Here is a 17,586-nt window from a genome sequence, read left to right as displayed (position 1 = left end):
ACCCCGTCTCTACTAAAAATACAAAAAAATTAGCCAGGCATGGTGGCATGCGCCTGTAGTCCCAGCTACTCGGGAGGTTGAGGCAGGAGAATGGCGTGAAGCCAGGAGGCAGAGCTTGCAGTGAGCCGAGATCATGCCACTGCACTCCAGCCTGGGCGACTGAGCAAGACTCCGTCTCAAAAAAAAAAAAAAGAAAAAAGTTCCTCAAAACCACAGTATTATAGATAAGCCACTTGCACAAGGATATGTGCCTAATAGTGGGTGTCTCCACAATAAGCTAACACTAGCACCTGCAACAGGCTCCTGTAATCAATGGTACTTGTTTCAAAGAAGCTTATGTGGACTTTTTCTTTGTCTTTTCTCCTTGCCACAACCTCTTTTAATGTGCCTATAGTCCACGATAGCATGCATATCTCAAATTGCAATTTCTTGCAATTCTTGAAAAAATGCTTTATTTTGGAGAGTCAGTCTCTCTGTTGTTTATTTTAGGGTGCCAATTTTAACATATGAATTTTGGAGGAATACAAACATTCAGACCATATCAGTCACCTTCCTCTTTTTTGAAATAGAAAAGCTCAAGGCCAGAGAGTTTATTTTAGTAAAATTTTGACATACATGTCTTCAGAGATAAAACATGAAACAGCATTCCACAGACAAAAATAAAGTGATTTTGTTCATCCCCAGCTCTCTAAGGTGTTTCTTAGGCCCAGCTGGACTGGGAAATTACTAGAATAAATGACATCAAATCAAAACCTGGGAACTAATCCTGGTTCTGTCATTAGCTCCTTAGGAGATTCCCTTCCCCTCTGGAAATCTCTTCATCAAGAAAAGATTGGAGAAGTTAATCTCTTAGGCCCTTCTAGCTCTTGCGTTTGAGAACCGCCCACCTCCCCATTCCCACATGGTATCCCCAACCCAGTACAGTTCAAGGCCATTGGCAGTCCGAGTCTTGGAACTACAATCCCCACAATGCCTCGCGCCTCTCCTCTCACGTGAGGTCGTGCGGGAGGGCTGATAACGGCGGTGTTCTCCACAACCCTTTGCGGTGGTTCAAGATGGCGGCGCCCAGTGGCAATATGAGCGATTCGGAAAGCAGCAGCAGCAGTAGCGATGCGGAGGAGCTGGAGCGGTGCCGCGAGGCGGCAATGCCGGCCTGGGGTTTGGAGCAACGCCCGCACGGGGCAGTAAAGCCAAGAGCCGGTAGGGTACTATGTTTGGGGAGACTGGCTGAGGGGCGTGGGATCTTCCCCTGGAGCCTGAGAGGATGAATGGTGAGGAGGGAGTCACTGGGACTCGACCTTCCTTCCCCGAGAGAGCTCCAGGGACTGGATGTAGTGCTGATTGAAAGCATGGGCAGGTGCAGTAGGGAGGGTATTTCGTTTTCCCAGTCGGGGAAACTGAGGTACCCAAATGTCTTTTGATTCTGCTTCCTTGGGTCTGCCCTCACTGCCCCACACTGGGAAGGCCGCCCTCTCTTCGAGATGACTGCAACAGCCGCCTCCCGGTATTCTCGCACCCAGCCTTTCCCCACCTCCAACACATCATTCTCCCACCCTTGAGGTTGCCAAGAGCAGTGCTCAGCACATCACTCTGACCGTGACTCCCTAGTCCCCTGGGAATAAATACAGAACCCCTCAATATCAAGGGGCCTAATTCAAGAACGCAAGGGTTCTTGAATCTGGAATGAAAAAATGTTGCATCTTTGCTTTCCATTCTCCTCTGACTGAACTGTATAGTCTCTTTCCATCATGCAAGCACTAAGCCACAGTAGTTCTGGCAATACCGTTACTTTATCCCAACAGAAGTCACAGATTTTCGTATCTCATTACGATCTTTGCAGATACAGATATCAATATATCATTTTATTGATAATAAGATAGATATTGGGAAAAAGTCATTTACACTCATCCCTGATTTAAAATGTGCCACTCTAATTTTAAGACCCATCTCTAGATCTAAGATGTAAGAAGAGCATATATCACAAGTTTGGTTGTTTACTATCATGATAATTAAATTTCAGTATCATTGGTTTTCTTTGTAATCCTATATGTTGCATTTCATGCATTTAAAACATTACTCTGAGAAGAGAACCAGGCTTCACCAGGCTGTTAGAGAAGGCTATGGCAAAGCAAGTTTAAGAACCGCTGCATTTGTTTAAAAGGACTTACAAGCCCTTTGGTGATCCATTTATTGCCTTCCTCTCCCTTCCTTCCCTCCTGCCATACTGCACTTCCTGTAGGTAGCTTCCAGATCATAGTCTGCCACCCTCACCCCCTAGTACCATAACCACAGTTTTCTCTGCAAGTTTCCATCTCACTCATTAGCAGTGGGAACTTGAGCAAAGTACTTAAATCTCACTGTACCTAAATTTCCTCAAATTACAGTGCGGGTAGTGGTAGTACCCACCCCATAAGGTTGAGAAGTAACTGAGATAATGCAATCTACAGTGCTTGGCACATCTTAAAGGCCCAATACATGGTGGCAAATATGTGGTTGGTCTTTCCACATGGACTGCTTTCCTCCTCCTGCCTAATTCTTGCTCTTTTTTTTTTTTTTTCAAGACTGGGTCTCAGTCTGTTACCCAGGCTGACACAATCATGGGTCACTGCAACCTCGACCTCCCCCTGCTCAGATGATCCTCCCACCTCAGCCTCCCAAGTAGCTGGGACTACAGATGTGTAGTCCCAGGTACTTTTTTAATTTTCTGTAGAGATGGGGTTTTGCCATGTTGCCCAGGCTGGTCTCGAACTCCTGGGCTCAAGTGATTCTCCCTTCTCGACCTTCAAAGTGCTGAGATTACAGGTGTGTGAGCCCCTGTGCTTCTAGTTTTTTTTTTTTTTTTTTTTTTTGAGATGGAGTTTCACTCTCGTTGCCCAGGCTAGAGTGCAGTGGCACGATCTCAGCTCACTGCAACCTCTGCCTCCTGGATTCAAGTGATTCTCTTGCCTCAGCCTCCCTAGCAACTGGAATTACAGGCACCTGCCACCATGCCCAGCTAATTTTTTGTATTTTTAGTACAGACAGGGTTTCACTATGTTGGCCAGCTGGTCTCGAACTCTGACCTCAGGCAATCCACCCGCCTCGGCCTCCCAAAATGCTGGGATTACACGTGGGAGCCACTGCACCTGGTCTTTATTTATTTATTTATTTATTTATTTATTTATTTTTGAGATGGAGTCTTGCTCTGTTACCAAGGCTGGAGCGCAATGGCACAGTCTTGGCTCCCTGCAACCTCTGCCTCCCAGGCTCAAGCAATTCTCCTGCCTCAGCCTCCTGAGTAGCTGGGATTACAGGCACCTGCCACCAGGCCCGGCTAATTTTTTTTGTATTTTTATTAGAGACAGGGTTTCACCATGTTGGCCAGGCTGGTCTCGAACTTATGACCTCGGGTGATCCGCCCACCTTGGCCTCCCAAAGTGCTGGGATTACAGGCATAAGCCACCGCATCCAGCCTAGATTACATTCTTGAGTGCGTCTGGTCATAGCCACCAGGAGTTGAGAATTTACTTTTTGCCCCTGTTCTAAACACTTTGTTGTCTGTTTTTATCTTCCCAGCAATGCCACAAAAGGGTATATTAGCCCCATTTTACAGAAAACTGATGCTCATAATGGTGAAATAACTTGGCCAAGGTTGTCCACTTTGTAAGTGGCAGAGCCAGGCATAAATCCAGGCCTACCTGACTCCAAGTCCATGCTCTTCATTGCTGCTGTGCCACTCTGCCATGGACAAGTGTCTATTGTGGTCAGAACTCCCACCCTTTGGTCCATGACTATGTGGAAATATAGGTCACTATTTTATTTATGTAACCTCTAGAGACAGCTCTTAAATCCAGTGATGAACTGGTCACTCAAACCACTTTAATTTTAGGGTAGCGTATACTTTGATTTATTTTTCCAACAATTAATTCAAACCAAGATACTATGGCAGGATCCGGGGATACAAAGATAAAAAGAGGCAGACCATATATTCAAGTAGCTTACAAATCCAGGAAGGAGATGGGCATGGAAACAGTGTCTCCAACACTACCTCCAGAAGGTTGGTGATCGTATTCCTATTTTATAGATGAGAAAACAAAGACTGAGGGAGATAAAGTGACTTGCCCAGCATCACACAGCTTGGTGGCACAGCCAGGACTCAACTGAACTGTCTCCCTCTGCAATAACTGTTTCTGTTCGCTGATGGTACCTCACCTTCATCACACTGTAGTCATGATGGAAGAGATGCTCTTCTTCCGTGTGATTATGTGCTGAAGACGAAAGACCAGGTCTTTAAAGACTGTCCATCCAGGCCCCCACATTACCCACCTCCAGGAGCATGGGGCATGTTCAGCATTCTGTGTTGTGCTCTGGGGTACAGTGACATAGACCACAAGGTACTAGGACACAGATGCCACGTGTATAGGTGATGACATAAACACAGCAGTGCCCCCATGGAGCAGTTTCATACACCACGGCCCTCCACTGGGCCCGGAGCTACCAACTGTCCACTTTGTTCAGTTGGCCCCTTAAATATACAAGCATGTTTTATCTTGTTAGTTAAGTCAGAAACCTCAGAGCTAACTTTCACTCGTTTCTCGCGCCCTGTAGTCAGTCTGTCAGTGAATCCTATTGACTCCATCTATTTATTTATTTATTTATTTATTTATTTATTTATTTATTTATTTTAGATGGAGTCTCACTCTGTCTCCAGGCTGGAGTGCAGTGGCATGATCTCGGCTCACTGCAACCTCCACCTCCTGGGTTCAAGTGATTCTTCTGCCTCAGCCTCCCAAGTAGCTGGGACTACAGGTGTGCACGACCACACCCAGCTAATTTTTATATTTTTAGTAGAAATGGGGTTTCACCATGTTGGCCAGGATGGTCTCAATCTCTTGACCTCGTGATCTAGTCGCCTCGGCCTCCCAAAGTGCTGGGATTATAGGCATGAGCCGCCGTGCCCGGCCTTGACTCCATCTTAAAAGTGTATCTATCTGGAGTCTAGCCACTTCTCACCACCTCAATTACTGCAGCAGACTCCGTGTTCCTGCCTTTGCCCCAACAGTCTCGCGCCACACAGCAGCCAGAGATGCTCTGTCAAAACCCAGGTCAGTTTATGTCCTTCCTCTGCTCAGCTCCAGAGCTCCTCTTCCTCAAAGCCCAGGTCCTCCCATTGGCCCACGTCAGGGCCCTTCATGATTTGGCTCCCCCTGAGTTCTCCATCTCTGCTGCTCTCGGTTTACTGGGTGAGCTCTGGTCACACTGACCTCCTTGCTGGTTCTAAACACACAGGCAGGCTCCAGTCTCAGGGCCTTTGCAGATGCTTTCCCTCTGCCTGGAAGGCTGTGTTCCACATGCCCACTTGGTTCACTCTCTCTCCTCTCTCAAATCTCTGTTCAAATGTTACCTTGTCAATGAAGCCCTCTCTGCCCACCTTTATATAACAATCCCCAGCCCAGCACTCCCCACCTCCGTCCCGTTTCTATTTTTTTCCATACACTTACCATTATCCAAATTTACATGTTGTTTATGTATGTGTGTTTATCATCCCTCTCTACCAACTAGAATGTAAGCTCCATGCAGACAGTGATATTCGAGTAAGTTGCTCAGCAATGACAACACCTGGTTAATAAAAGGCGTTCAGTATCTGGTTTGAGGGAATGACCAAAAGGCCAGGCAACCCCACTATTTTGGCTTGAAAAATGTGATCCACAGACGAGCCATCTTCTCTCTCTTCCCCTGCACTTAGCACACAGCCAGGCAGGCATTAAATTGTGCAGTCAAATCACACTTAGACCTGCCTGTTCAGCATAGCGTGGTGGTTAAGAGGGGGCTCAGGAGTCAGATGGCCTGGGCTCTCAGCCCAACTCTGTCACTTAGGTATTTGACTCTGGCCGAGTTATTTTACATCTCTTTCTTCTGCAAAATGGGATAATGGTAGCCCCTCCAATCGGGTTGTTGGGAAGATTCACTGAGTTATGTGTGTTATATATATTTTAGGTTACATATATAACTTTTAAGTTTTATGTATAGATAACTAAGTTATATATATAACTATTTTAAGTTACATAACTAAGTTATATATATAACTATATAAAATGTACTTACATAAAATATGTAACTGTATTATATACATATATAACTAAATTATATATGTAACTATTTTAAGTTATGGGTATATAACTTTTAAGTTATATATAGATATAATATATATGAGTTACATATGTATGTGTATATATGAGTTATATGTATTTTAAGCTGCTGAAAATAGTGCCTGGCACGCGTTTGTTGTTGCTGTCATTGTTTCCTCTATAAATGCCCCAATTTTTGTTTTTCCACAGGTGCTGCAAATAACCAGTTGTCAACCTCCCAACCGAGCCTCAGGTACTATGCACTTTGGGTTCAAGTTTCACTTATTCATGCAACAAATACTGATCCCCTGCGTGTGCCAGATGCTAGACTACACACCTGGCATTTCCAGGTGAACAAGACAGACATGGTCCCTGTGCTCATGGGGACAGCTTCTGAGCGGGCAGGAAGTGAGGTCTCTTTGTGTGTGTCGTAGGCATAAGGTGGATGAGCATGAACAAGATGGCAACGAGCTTCAGACCACCCCTGAATTCCGAGCCCACGTAGCCAAGAAGCTGGGAGCCCTGCTGGACAGGTAAATAAAGGTGGAGTTTCTCCTCTCCTGCCCTTGTTAATACAAATAGCAATGGCTCACATTGGCTGGGAGCTCACGGTGTCCAAGCAGACACGGTGGCAGGCACCTGGCATATGTCACCTCCCTGCATTCATAAACAACATTATCATGTGGGTCCTGCTGTTACCTTTATTCTCCAGGTGAGGAAACAGGCTGTCAGCAAGGAGATATGTTGGCTTAAAGTCACATCATCGTCATAGCTACCATTTATTGAGCAACTGTTTGTGGCCATGCTCTGTACTAAGTGCTTGATGTCCATTTTCTCATTTAATCCTTGTTATGACCCTAAGAGGTAGGGACTCTTATCATTCCCACTGTACAGATGGGTAACTGAGGCTCAGAGAGGCAAAGTCATTTGCCCAGGGGACACTGCTACTAAGTGACAATTCAGGATTCAGAACCCGGGAGGGAGCAGAATTGGGCCTCAAACCCAAATTTGTCTGACTCCAAGCCCACGTTTTTTTGTGTTTTGTTTTTTGAGATGGAGTCTGGCTCTGTCGCCCATGCTGGAGTGCAGTGGCGCCCGATCTTGGCTCACTGCAGCCTCCACCTCCTGGGTTCAAGCGATTCTCAAGCCTCAGCCTCCCGAGTAGCTGAGATTACAGGCACCCACCACCACACCAGGCTAATTTTTGAATTTTTAGTAGAGATGGGGTTACACCATGTTGGCTAGGCTGATCTCAAACTCCTGACCTCAAGTGATTCGCCCACCTTGGCCTCCCAAAGTACTGGGATTACAGGTGTGAGCCACTGTGCCTGGCCAAGCCCATGTTCTTAACCCCTGCATTATCCTGCAACCATGAGAGTAAGAGAGGAACATTGAGAAGCTCATTCCTGCCACAAGAGGGCAAGGAAGGGCCATGTTCCTATTTCTTGGGTGCCTTCTGGGTGCAAGGCACAGGGCCCGGTCTCTATCTTACATTCTCAACACAGGTTGATCACCCAGTTGGTAAGGATACAGGTTGGCATTCTTAAAGTAGGTGTCAAGGAATACAACCTGTTTGAGTCCATATGGGCTGCTATAACAAAATAACATAAACTGGGTAGCTTGTAAACAAAATAAATGGATTTCTCACATTTTAGAGGCTGAGAAGTCCAAGATCAAGGCACCAACAGATTCAGCATCTGGGGAGAGCCCTCTTCCCAGTACAGATGGCGCCTTTCCACTGCGTCCTCACATAGTGGAATGGGCGAGGGGTCTCTCTCAGGCCTTTTTTATAGGAGCACCAATTTCATTCATGAAGGCTCCATCCTCACGACCTAATCACCTCTCAAAGGCCCCCATCTCCTAAACTTAATACCCTGGGTTGAGGATTTCTTTTTTTCTTTTCTTTTTTTGGAGACAGAGTCTCCCTCTGGAGCACAGTGGTGCAATCTCGGCTCACGGCAACCCCCACTTCCTGGGTTCAAGTGATTTTCATGCCTCAGCCTCCTGAGTAGCTGGGATTACAGGTGCGCGCCCACCACGCTTGGCTAATTTTTTGTATTTTTTCTATTTTTAGTAGGAATGGGTTTTCATCATGTTGGCCAGGCTGGTCTCGAACTCCTGATTTCAAGTGATCCAGCCGGCTTGGCCTCCCAAAGTGCTGGGATTACAGGTGTGAGCCTCTGTGCCCAGCTGGGGTGAGGATTTCACCATAAGAATTTGGGGAGGACACAAACATTTGGATTCTAGCACTAGCCCAAAGCGTGGCTCTAGAAAAAAGGAGGTCCAACAGCAAAGAAGTGTGAGAAACACTGCAATCTACATACCTCCACGTGTCCTTGCAGACTGCAAGCCATAGTAGTATATTCAAGGCTCTGAGAATTCCCGTAGTGAAGAGACCTGTGTAACTGTTTAGCCCAGCATTTTCCAAACTTGTTTAGCCACAGTGCCTTTGTTTCATGGAAGACTAGTCAACAACCTATGGAACGGGTCTTGAGATACACTGGGCTAGATCCGTTCCTGACTGGCAGAGCCCTGGCAGGGTTCTGAAAGGGAGATGAGGCAGGATTTGGGGCTATTGCCATTCCAGTCGAAGTAGATATCAAAAAGGACAAATGAGCCTTCCCAAAGTGTGAACCAGCTATTCTCTTGAGACAGAATAATGGGCCTGAGCCCTGCAGCCTAAACCCCACAGGGTTCCCCTCAATTGGAGAATGTAGGGGAGGTGTTTAGGAAGGCAGCTGCATTTCAGCCTATGGGAGCACAGTTTTTCTTTGTGACTCTGGCTTCAGGCTGAACAGGGCCTGCTTGGCATTGCTCTGAGCCACAGAGATGTTTCTGCAGTAGAAATGCCAGCCAGCCATGGTTAGAATATCCCCTGCAGCGTTTTCATGTTTCTCCAAAGAAATCTAAATGATACCTTAGGCTAGGCGTGGCGGCTCATGCCTCCAATCCCAGCACTTTCAGAGGCCAAAGCAGGCGGATTATTTGAGGACAGGAGTTGGAGAACAGCCTGGCCAACATGGAGAGACCCCATCTCTACTACAAATACAAAAATTAGCCGTTCATGGTGGCGTACACCTGTTATCCCAGCTACTTGAGAGGCTGAGGTAGGAGAATTGCTTGGACCCAGGATGCAGAGGTTGCAGTGAGCTGAGATCATGCCACTGCACTCCAGCCTGGGTAACAGAGCGAGACCCCATCTCAAAAAAAAAAAAAAAAAGATGTAAATGATACTGCATTTGGTCCCTTGTGTTAAGTCAGTGTCTCTCAACCTTGGCGCTGTTGACATCTTTGACTAGCATTTGTCGTGGGGGTCTATCCTTCCCATTATAGGATGTTTACCAACATCCCTGGCTTCTACCTACTTGATGATAGTAGTACTCACGCCACCAGCTGTGACATCCAAAAATGTCGCCAGACATTGCCAAATGCTCCTGGTGGCCACCATGGAACCACTGTGTGGGGTCAAGAACAGGTGCCTGAGTGGCATCATCTCTACTCCCTCTCCCCAGGTTGCTTTTCCTGAACAGGACTTGGGGGGCGCCTTTGGCATATAGGAAGGGAGGTTAGAGAAAGCACCCAGGGCATTGGTGCGTCTGCCTTGAGGGCATTGCTGAGGGCCTTGTTCTCTGTGGTGCACAGTGACATCTCCATCTGCACTCGCCAGAGACATGCTTCCGGCCTTGTGCCTCTAGAGAAATGTGGTTTATTTTTATGTTAGAGATCCTGTGAAGGCCGAAGCTTTTCTTGATGACAGTCATCATCTGCATCATCATCATAGCTACCATTTACTGAGCAGGTATTTGTGGCCAGGCCGTGTGCCACAAGTGCTTGATATCCATTTTCCCCTTCAATCCTTGTGACAACCTTAAGAGGTAGGGACCTTCATCGTTCCCACTGCACAGGTGGATAACAGAGGCTCAGAGATATAAAGTTGTTCACTTAAGGGACACAGCTAATAAGTGATAAAACCAGGATTCAAAACTCAGGTCTCTGAAGTCTGAATGAGGTCCATGAATTGGATCAATTTCCATTTCCTGGTTGTGATATTGTGCTATAGTGAGGCACAATGTTACCATTGCGAGAAAATGGGTGCAGGGTCTGTGGAACCTCTGCATTATTTGTTGCTACTGCATGTCTACAATTATCTCCAACTTTTTTAATTAAAAAAAAAATGTAGCCAGGCACGGTGGCTCCGCCTGTAATTCCAGCACTTTGGGAAGCCGAGGTGGGTAGATCACAAGGTCAGGAGATCGAGACCATCCTGGTTAACACGGTGAAACCCCATCTCTACTAAATACAAAAAATTAGCCGGTGTGGTGGCGGGCGCCTGTAGTCCCAGCTACTCGGGAGGCTGAGGCAGGAGAATGGCATGAACCTGGGAGGCGGAGCTTGCAGTGAGCCGAGATCGTGCCACTGCCCTCTAGCCTGGGAGACAGAGTGAAGACTCTGTATCAAAAAAAAAAAAAAAAAAAAAATTTAAAACAGGTCTGCTCTGCCCCAGAAGCTGTCCTCTGAACCAGTTTTCTAGATTGGTCATATTTCACTTTTCATGCTTGCTGCTAGGAAGCTCAGAGCAAAATGTATGCCCTCTCTCTAACAAATGGGTAGGACTTCCTTTTTGTTTTTTGTTTTTTTTTTTTTTTTGAGACGGAGTCTCGCTCTGTTGCCCAGGCTGGAGTGCAGTGGCCGGATCTCAGCTCACTGCAAGCTCCACCTCCCGGGTTCACGCCATTCTCCTGCCTCAGCCTCCCGAGTAGCTGGGACTACAGGCGCCCGCCACCTCGCCCGGCTAGTTTTTTTTTTTTGTATTTTTTAGTAGAGACGGGGTTTCACCGTGTTAGCCAGGATGGTCTCGATATCCTGACCTCGTGATCCGCCTGTCTCGGCCTCCCAAAGTGCTGGGATTACAGGCTTGAGCCACCGCGCCCGGCCGGGTAGGACTTCTTAACCACACTTCTAGGTCTTTCTGTTCTTCTTGCGCTTATATCTCTTTGCCCTATTTAAAATTGCTTTCTTTTTTTTTTTTTTTTTTTTTTTTTGGAGACGGAGTCTCGCTCTGTCGCCCAGGCTGGAGTGCAGTGGCCGGATCTCAGCTCACTGCAAGCTCCGCCTCCCGGGTCTACGCCATTCTCCTGCCTCAGCCTCCCGAGTAGCTGGGACTACAGGCGCCCGCCACCTCGCCCGGCTAGTTTTTTGTATTTTTTAGTAGAGACGGGGTTTCACTGTGTTAGCCAGGATGGTCTCGATCTCCTGACCTCGTGATCCACCCGTCTCGGCCTCCCAAAGTGCTGGGATTACAGGCTTGAGCCACCGCGCCCGGCCTCATTTTGTTTTACTATGTCTTTAAAACTTCTTCAACACTTGCTGGAATAAAGTGGGCTTTAAACAAATGAAGCACTGCAGTTTGAGTGGCAGAGGCTGGTCAGCATATTATAATCAGACCATCAACCCTCTTACTATGCCAGCATGCTTTCTGCTTTTGCATTTTTTATCACATGCGCTATGCCCTCCACTTCAAAAAGAATTTTTTTTAATTGTTTTTGTTGTTATCCAAAAATCTTATCTTAAATCAACCATCTCCTCTCCCCTTAGCTTCATTACCATCTCAGAAGCAGCAAAGGAGCCTACAAAAGCTAAGGTACAGAAAGTCGCTTCAGAGGATGATGGTGAGTGGTTATACTTAATAGAAGCTATCATTTATTAAGCACCCAATGTGTGTCTGCAGCTGGGCAAAACAGTTTTGGTATATTCTTTTTGGATAGGGCCTTGCTCTGCCTGGAGTGCAATGGAGCGATTATAGCTCAGTGCAGCCTCAACCTCCCAGACCCAAGCTATCCTCCCACATCAGCTTCCTGAGTAGCTGGGACCATAGACACATACCACCAACCCTGGCGAATTATTTTTTTTTTCAGAGACAGGATCTCGCTGTGTTGCCCAGGCTAGTCTTGAACTCCTGGCCTCAAACGATCTGCCCACCTTGGCCTTCCAAAGTCCTGGGACTACAGGCATGCACCACCACACCTGGCTAATTTTTGTATTTTTTGTAGAGACAGGGTTTGGCCATGTTGCCCAGGCTGGTCTTGAACTCCTGGCCTCAAGCTATCCTCCCACCTCAGACTCCCAAAGTACTGGCGTTACAGGCATGAGCCTACTGCACCATTCTTTCATCCGCTCAGCCCTGTGGTGAGGCAGGTGTTATGATGAGACCCCATTTACAGACGAGGCGACTGAGGCCCTGAGAAACAAAGTCATTTGCCTGAGGTGGCCTCATCTGTGTCACCCCGAGCAGCAGCACTTTACTGCTGCCCTCCACAGCCTTGCCCATCTGCGTCTGTCCTGTATCAACACATTTGCCACTTTGAAGGCTGCCTTAGGTCAGGAGCTCCAGTGCTGACTTCCAGAAGCCTCTGAGGGCTTGCTGAGCTGATGTGGCTGCTGGCTTCCGCTCCAGCACACCCTCCACTGGCTCCATCAGGCATCACCGCTCCAGCACACCCTCCACTGGCTCCATCAGGCATCACCGCTCCAGCACACCCTCCACTGGCTCCATCAGGCATCACCGCTCCAGCACACCCTCCACTGGCTCCATCAGGCATCACCGCTCCAGCACACCCTCCACTGGCTCCATCAGGCATCACCGCTCCAGCACACCCTCCACTGGCTCCATCAGGCATCACCGCTCCAGCACACCCTCCACTGGCTCCATCAGGCATCAGCATGACTCTTGGCAGATGCAGAATCACTTTGTAGTTAGGCGACTGATTCCCGGGTCTTTGCCTCTGGACCAGGAGCTCCTGAGGGCAGAGGTGGGGCAGCCTCAGCACCTGGCACCTGGGAAGAGGGGTTGGCATCTGGCGGTGCTGACTCTTCCCCTTTGTTTTTTTTGTTGTTGTTATTCGTTTGGGTTTTTCTTGTTATTCTTTTTTAAATTTTTTTAATTTGTGTCTTTTTAAAATTTTTATTTCTCTTATTTTTTCTTTTTGTTCCTTTTTTAAATTTTTTTCTTGTTTCTTTTCTTGTTTACCTTTTTTGTTTCTCATCTTTCTTTTTGTTTCGTTTTGTTTTCGTTTGACTCTGCCCGTTTGAATCTTAGGTTTCCGCCTTTTCTTCTCGTCTGTCCCTGGAGGCTGTGAGAAGGAAGAGTCTCCCCAACCCCGCCGAAAGCGACAGCCCTCCAGCTCCAGGTGAGAACTCACACCTCTCCTCACGTCCCATCCTTTTTCCTCCTCTTCTGTCTTGGTGAATAGCCAAGCAGACTCCAGGCAGGACCAGGCCGAGGCATCGGCCCTGTCGGGCAGCTGGATACCTCGTGCTCTCAGTGGGAGGGAAAGCCCTCTTGGTGACGGCTTTGGCTGTTTACTGCTTTTGAGCACCCATCTTGGGCCAGACACCTCACTTGATCCTAGTTGCCTCCTGGGACATCCCTGGGAGGCCTGGACTCTGTTAAGATCCCCGTTTTCTAGATGATACTGACGGTCAGAGGGGTTAAGTCACTTAAGGAGGTCACAAGGCTGCTACGCCCAGACGCCAGTATTGGAAGCCAGGTTGGCCCCACTCCCAAGCCTGAACTCGCTACCGGCCTCCCTCTGTGGCTGCCTCCTGGTGACGTGGACCAAAGGAGGACCGCGAGAGGCGGCTCTGGGGCTGTGTCCTGACTCCAGCTAACGCAGGGTGCCCTCGTTGCAGCAGTGAGGACAGTGATGAGGAGTGGCGGCGGTGCCGGGAGGCAGCTGTGTCGGCGTCCGACATCCTGCAGGAGTCAGCCATCCACAGCCCTGGCACGGTGGAGAAGGAGGTAAAGAAGACAAGGAAGCTGAAAAAGAAAGCCAAGAAGGTGGCCGGCGTCGACTCGGCTGTAGCCACCCCCACCCCCAGCCCCACCAGCACAGCCACAGTCCAGAAGCAGAAGTCAGGTGAGCTCAACGGGGACCAGGTGTCGCTTAGGACTCAAAAGAAGAAAAAGAAGAAAAAGGCAAAGAAGGCCAGCGAGGCCTCTCCATTCCCACCAGCAAAGAGTGCCACAGCTGTGCCTGCAAATTGAACCCAGCCATGGGCACAGGGCTCAGCTGGCTCCAAGGACAAGGTGCCCCCCTGGGGACAAGGCATTTCCAGGCCCCACCTCCCTCTCCAAGTTCAAGGACTGGGCTGGCAAACCCAGACTGCCCATGAGACCCTGATGGTGATGAGGGCTTGCCTGAGAGTTGAGCCAAAAAAGTGGCTGTAGGGTGAGAAGCCCAAGCAAGGCCTGCCCCTCTGTGCTCCCATGGAGGGCAGGGGGTGGGGGGGAGGCCTATGGTTCCAGAACATTCCATGGCCTCAGGAAAAAAGGAGCCTTCCAGTTATTTGAGACTAGTGGCCAAGTGGTGAAACCTCCACCTCCCTAGAACTGTCTGAGGTGGGCAGGGGAAGGGAGACCTTCCCCACCACCTCTTTAGCCTGGTATGAGAAACAGTTTTTAGAAAATGAGAGAAGGGATCCCCAAGAGGCCAAGGCCCAGAGAAAGTTTGGTTCTTCTCTCCTTAGCCCCTATAGACTTCACGGAATTATCTGAAAAAGGAGAGCTTTTTCACCCCTGGCTTTCTAGAATTTTCTTTGTCTGCATTTGTGAATATACCACACATGATGGTGTCTCTGAGCCGACCAGATTATGGAAACTCAATTGTCAGAGGACCCAAAACAAAACTTAGAGTGATTTGGGTATTGCCTGTCAATGCTGAACCTTGAGACGTTTTAAATACAACACAAATCTCTATACTCCCAGGATTTGTGCGTTCACCCCACCCAAGACTTCAGGAGGTGTCACAGCACTCGTGGACTAGGTGTCATGTGACAAAGGCATTCTGCAAGAAGTAGAAGCTTGTGACCGGGTGCAGTGGCTCACGCCTATAATCCCAGCACTTTGGGAGGCCAAGAAGGGTGGATCATTTGAGGCCAGGAGTTTGAGACTAGCCTGGCCAACATGGCGAGACCCCGTCTCTACTAAAAATACAAAAATTAGCTGAGCATGTTGGCACACGCCCGTAATCCCAGCTACTCAGGAGGCTGAGGCGGGAGAATCACTTGAACCCAGGAGGTAGAGGTTGCAGTGAGCCGAGATTGCGCCACTGCACTCCAGCCTAGGCAACAGAGTGAGACTCTATCTCAACAACAACAAAAAAAAGTAGAAGCTCGTGGCCAGGCACGGTGGCTCATACCTGTAATCCCAGCACTTTGGGAGGCCGAGGCAGGTGGATCACTTGAGCCGAGTTCCAGACCAGCCTGGGCAACATGGTGAAACCTCGTCTCTATAAAAAAAAAAAAAATACAAAAATTAGTTGGGCGTGGTAGTGAGCGCCTGTGGTCCCAGCTGCTTGTGAGGCTGAGGTGGGAGGATCCCTTGAGCCCAGGGGGTCAAGGCTGCAGTGAGCCATATAATGCCACTGCAGTCCAGCCTGGGTGACAGTGAGACCCTGTCTCCAAAACGAAATTGTTTTTTAAAGTAGAAGCTTGAGGTTAAGATGAAATCTGGCTTCGTCATTCGAGTCTCAGCAGAGCCAGAAAAGCAGAGACGTGGGGTGTGAGAGCGTGAGTGCGGGAGCCCCTCTCCTCTTCGCAGACCCCGGGCCTGCCCCAGCCTCCCTCTGCCGGCCCAAACCCCGTCTGAATGATTTGTGGACAAGCAAGAAATTACCACCGCATTTCTCCTTGACTTTACTAAAAGTTAAATAAACGTGCCGCTCACCCGAGCTGGCTACAAGCTGCAGGGGTGCTGGGTCACCCCAGGCCTTTTCCTGAATCCCAGGGTGGAGGCGGTGCACTGAGGGCCAGGTGCTCAGCAGCAGGCCCAGGGATGTGGGACCACGCTTGCCCTGGGTTCACAGGCTCCTTTGTCCCTCCTGGCAGTGCTCAGGACCTCGGACTCCTCAGGGTGGCTACGAACTGCCCTCAGCCAGCCAGACCCCCAGGATTCGATTAGTCCTGTCCACAGAGGTAGCTCCTGTGCCCTGGGGTCACCTCTTTCTTCTGGGCACCTCAGCTTGGCCAGCCGCTTGGGCCTTGCTCAGCTGCTCGGGCCTTGCTGCCTTCTGAGCTCAGCTACTCCTGCCCCAAATAAGGGCAGGGTCTGCAGGGCCCTCGAGACAGGAGCTGCCCCACCAGGACCTAGACTTGGCATGGGTTGCGAGGCTCCCACAGGAATAAGGACAACTTCCCAACCCTGAAGCAGCCTTCCCGGTAGAGGCAGGAGGCCAGGCTGGCCTCAGAGGCGTGATGCTCTTGGGAACAAATACCCGGGAAAGCTGGAGGTCACGGGGCCTGGGAGAGGGAATCGCTGGGGACAGGGGAAGCCAGGAGAGCCCCGCCTGCCTTCCCTGTTAGCTTCGGCCTCCCTGGGCTCGGGCATTGGAGCCCCAAGCTCTGGCACAGAGTAGCCCCCCAGGAAATGCCTGTGTGAGTAGGTGATCGGGTCAGTACAAGTGGCATGTGGGTCACTAGCTGGAAGGAGTTGGGGCAGGATGGAGTGGCCCAGTGGGTGCATTGGTGACCGAACAAGGCCACGCTGATCCAGGGCCTCTCAGAGCTCAGCAGGTCACAGCTACACAGGCTTGTTTCCTGAGAAGTGTGGCTGCCAGTGTGGTGTAGCGGTCCCGGGGCTCTCCACAGGCCCAGGCTGGGGGTGCCCAAGTCATAGGCCGCCCCCTTCTGTTCCAAGTAAGCAGATTGTGTCCCACACAGCAGGGACAGTCCCTCCTCCATCTGCCAGGAACAGGCTTTGCTCCTAGCTCTCCATGGCCCCCTCTTGTGCAACCCAAGCAGCCCTCCATGGGTTGGGGCGCCTCAGAGCCCTCTGTTTCTGATGCATCAGAGCAGAGTGGGGAGCGAGGCACAGCTGTCCAGGAAGGGCCACAGGAGCTCAGCAGGCTCAGGTCCTTCAGGCAGGGCTGGCTGCTGCCCTCATCACCCCCCAGGCAGGCAGTACAGGCCCCAGGGCCCAGGTGCCGTGGTTACTGGGAGGAAGAGGCCATCTGCGTGGAGATGAAGGTCTCAATGACGCTGTGGTTGGACGGCAGCAGGTGGCTGTGGCCGTTGCTGGAGTCTGAGCTCTGGTACAGCACCAGGCTGCTGGAGGACACTGCGGAGGCAAACGAGGCTGCTGACCACCCACCAGGCACCCACACCCACCCCACCTGCCCGTCCCGAGGGGTACTTGGGATGAGGAGGCAGAGCCACACCTCCTGGATCACAGCAGATAACAGGAACCCCAAAGTCACACCTCTACCCTCGGTTCTTAACAAGGGGAGCCTGCCAGCCAGGGTCCGGGGCCGCCCAGGGAGTGGCCTCAGTACATCTTAGTGGGAACACTGGAGAAGCCCCGGTGAGATGCCGGGGTACGTAGTTGTACGTGTTGGTTTGGCTAGGCTGAGCCAAACGCTAATCTAGGCGCTGCTGTGAATGCAGGTGCTCTGTAGATGTGGTTAATGCCACAATCAGTTGACTT

General features: G+C 49.7%; 2 protein-coding genes across 15 annotated transcripts in view; one reads left to right on the top strand and one right to left on the bottom strand.

The window, feature by feature from the left end:
- Positions 1 to 1,037: 1,037 nt before the first annotated feature.
- On the top strand, positions 1,038 to 15,850 carry C11H12orf43 (chromosome 11 C12orf43 homolog). Of its 6 annotated transcripts, XM_077955453.1 has the most exons (7): positions 1,038 to 1,200; positions 4,828 to 5,084; positions 6,318 to 6,360; positions 6,542 to 6,640; positions 11,703 to 11,776; positions 13,204 to 13,294; positions 13,797 to 14,862. In XM_077955453.1, exons 2-7 carry the CDS (start codon positions 5,066 to 5,068, stop codon positions 14,149 to 14,151), a joined length of 681 nt encoding a protein of 226 aa, XP_077811579.1. In that variant the 5' UTR covers positions 1,038 to 1,200; positions 4,828 to 5,065; the 3' UTR covers positions 14,152 to 14,862. The 6 variants fall into 6 exon arrangements, with proteins under 6 accessions (XP_077811579.1, XP_077811577.1, XP_077811576.1 ...); XM_077955451.1 differs by lacking the exon at positions 4,828 to 5,084 and having other exon boundaries at positions 13,237 to 13,294; positions 13,800 to 15,850; XM_077955450.1 differs by lacking the exon at positions 4,828 to 5,084 and having other exon boundaries at positions 13,237 to 13,294; positions 13,797 to 15,850.
- HNF1A (HNF1 homeobox A) overlaps positions 6,791 to 17,586 on the bottom strand; it is a 33,694-nt gene continuing 22,898 nt past the window's right edge. For 5 of the 9 annotated variants that reach the window (XM_015152979.3, XM_077955442.1, XM_077955443.1 and 2 more), the window contains one exon: positions 15,777 to 17,220. In XM_015152979.3, the coding sequence (XP_015008465.2) occupies positions 17,093 to 17,220 (128 nt within the window). In that variant the 3' untranslated portion in view covers positions 15,777 to 17,092. Of the gene's footprint in view, positions 13,924 to 15,304; positions 15,395 to 15,776; positions 17,242 to 17,586 lie in introns of those variants that run through there. The other 4 variants (XR_013401577.1, XR_013401578.1, XR_013401579.1 and 1 more) reach the window with 4 other exon arrangements.

This window comes from Macaca mulatta, chromosome 11, assembly GCF_049350105.2.
Source record: "Macaca mulatta isolate MMU2019108-1 chromosome 11, T2T-MMU8v2.0, whole genome shotgun sequence".
Classification (NCBI taxonomy): Eukaryota; Metazoa; Chordata; class Mammalia; order Primates; family Cercopithecidae; genus Macaca; species Macaca mulatta.
The sequence above is the reverse complement of the archived record's forward strand: the minus strand, read 5'-3'. Positions and strand labels throughout refer to the sequence as shown.

Bases quoted from the DNA above. Each gene is read 5' to 3' on its own strand.
- C11H12orf43 (XM_015152981.3), top strand. From the start codon at position 1,056: ATGGCGGCGCCCAGTGGCAATATGAGCGATTCGGAAAGCAGCAGCAGC. The intron at 1,201-6,317 runs GTAGGGTACTAT...GTTTTTCCACAG, and splicing joins GGCAGTAAAGCCAAGAGCCG to GTGCTGCAAATAACCAGTTG. The intron at 13,295-13,796 runs GTGAGAACTCAC...CCCTCGTTGCAG, and splicing joins CGACAGCCCTCCAGCTCCAG to CAGTGAGGACAGTGATGAGG.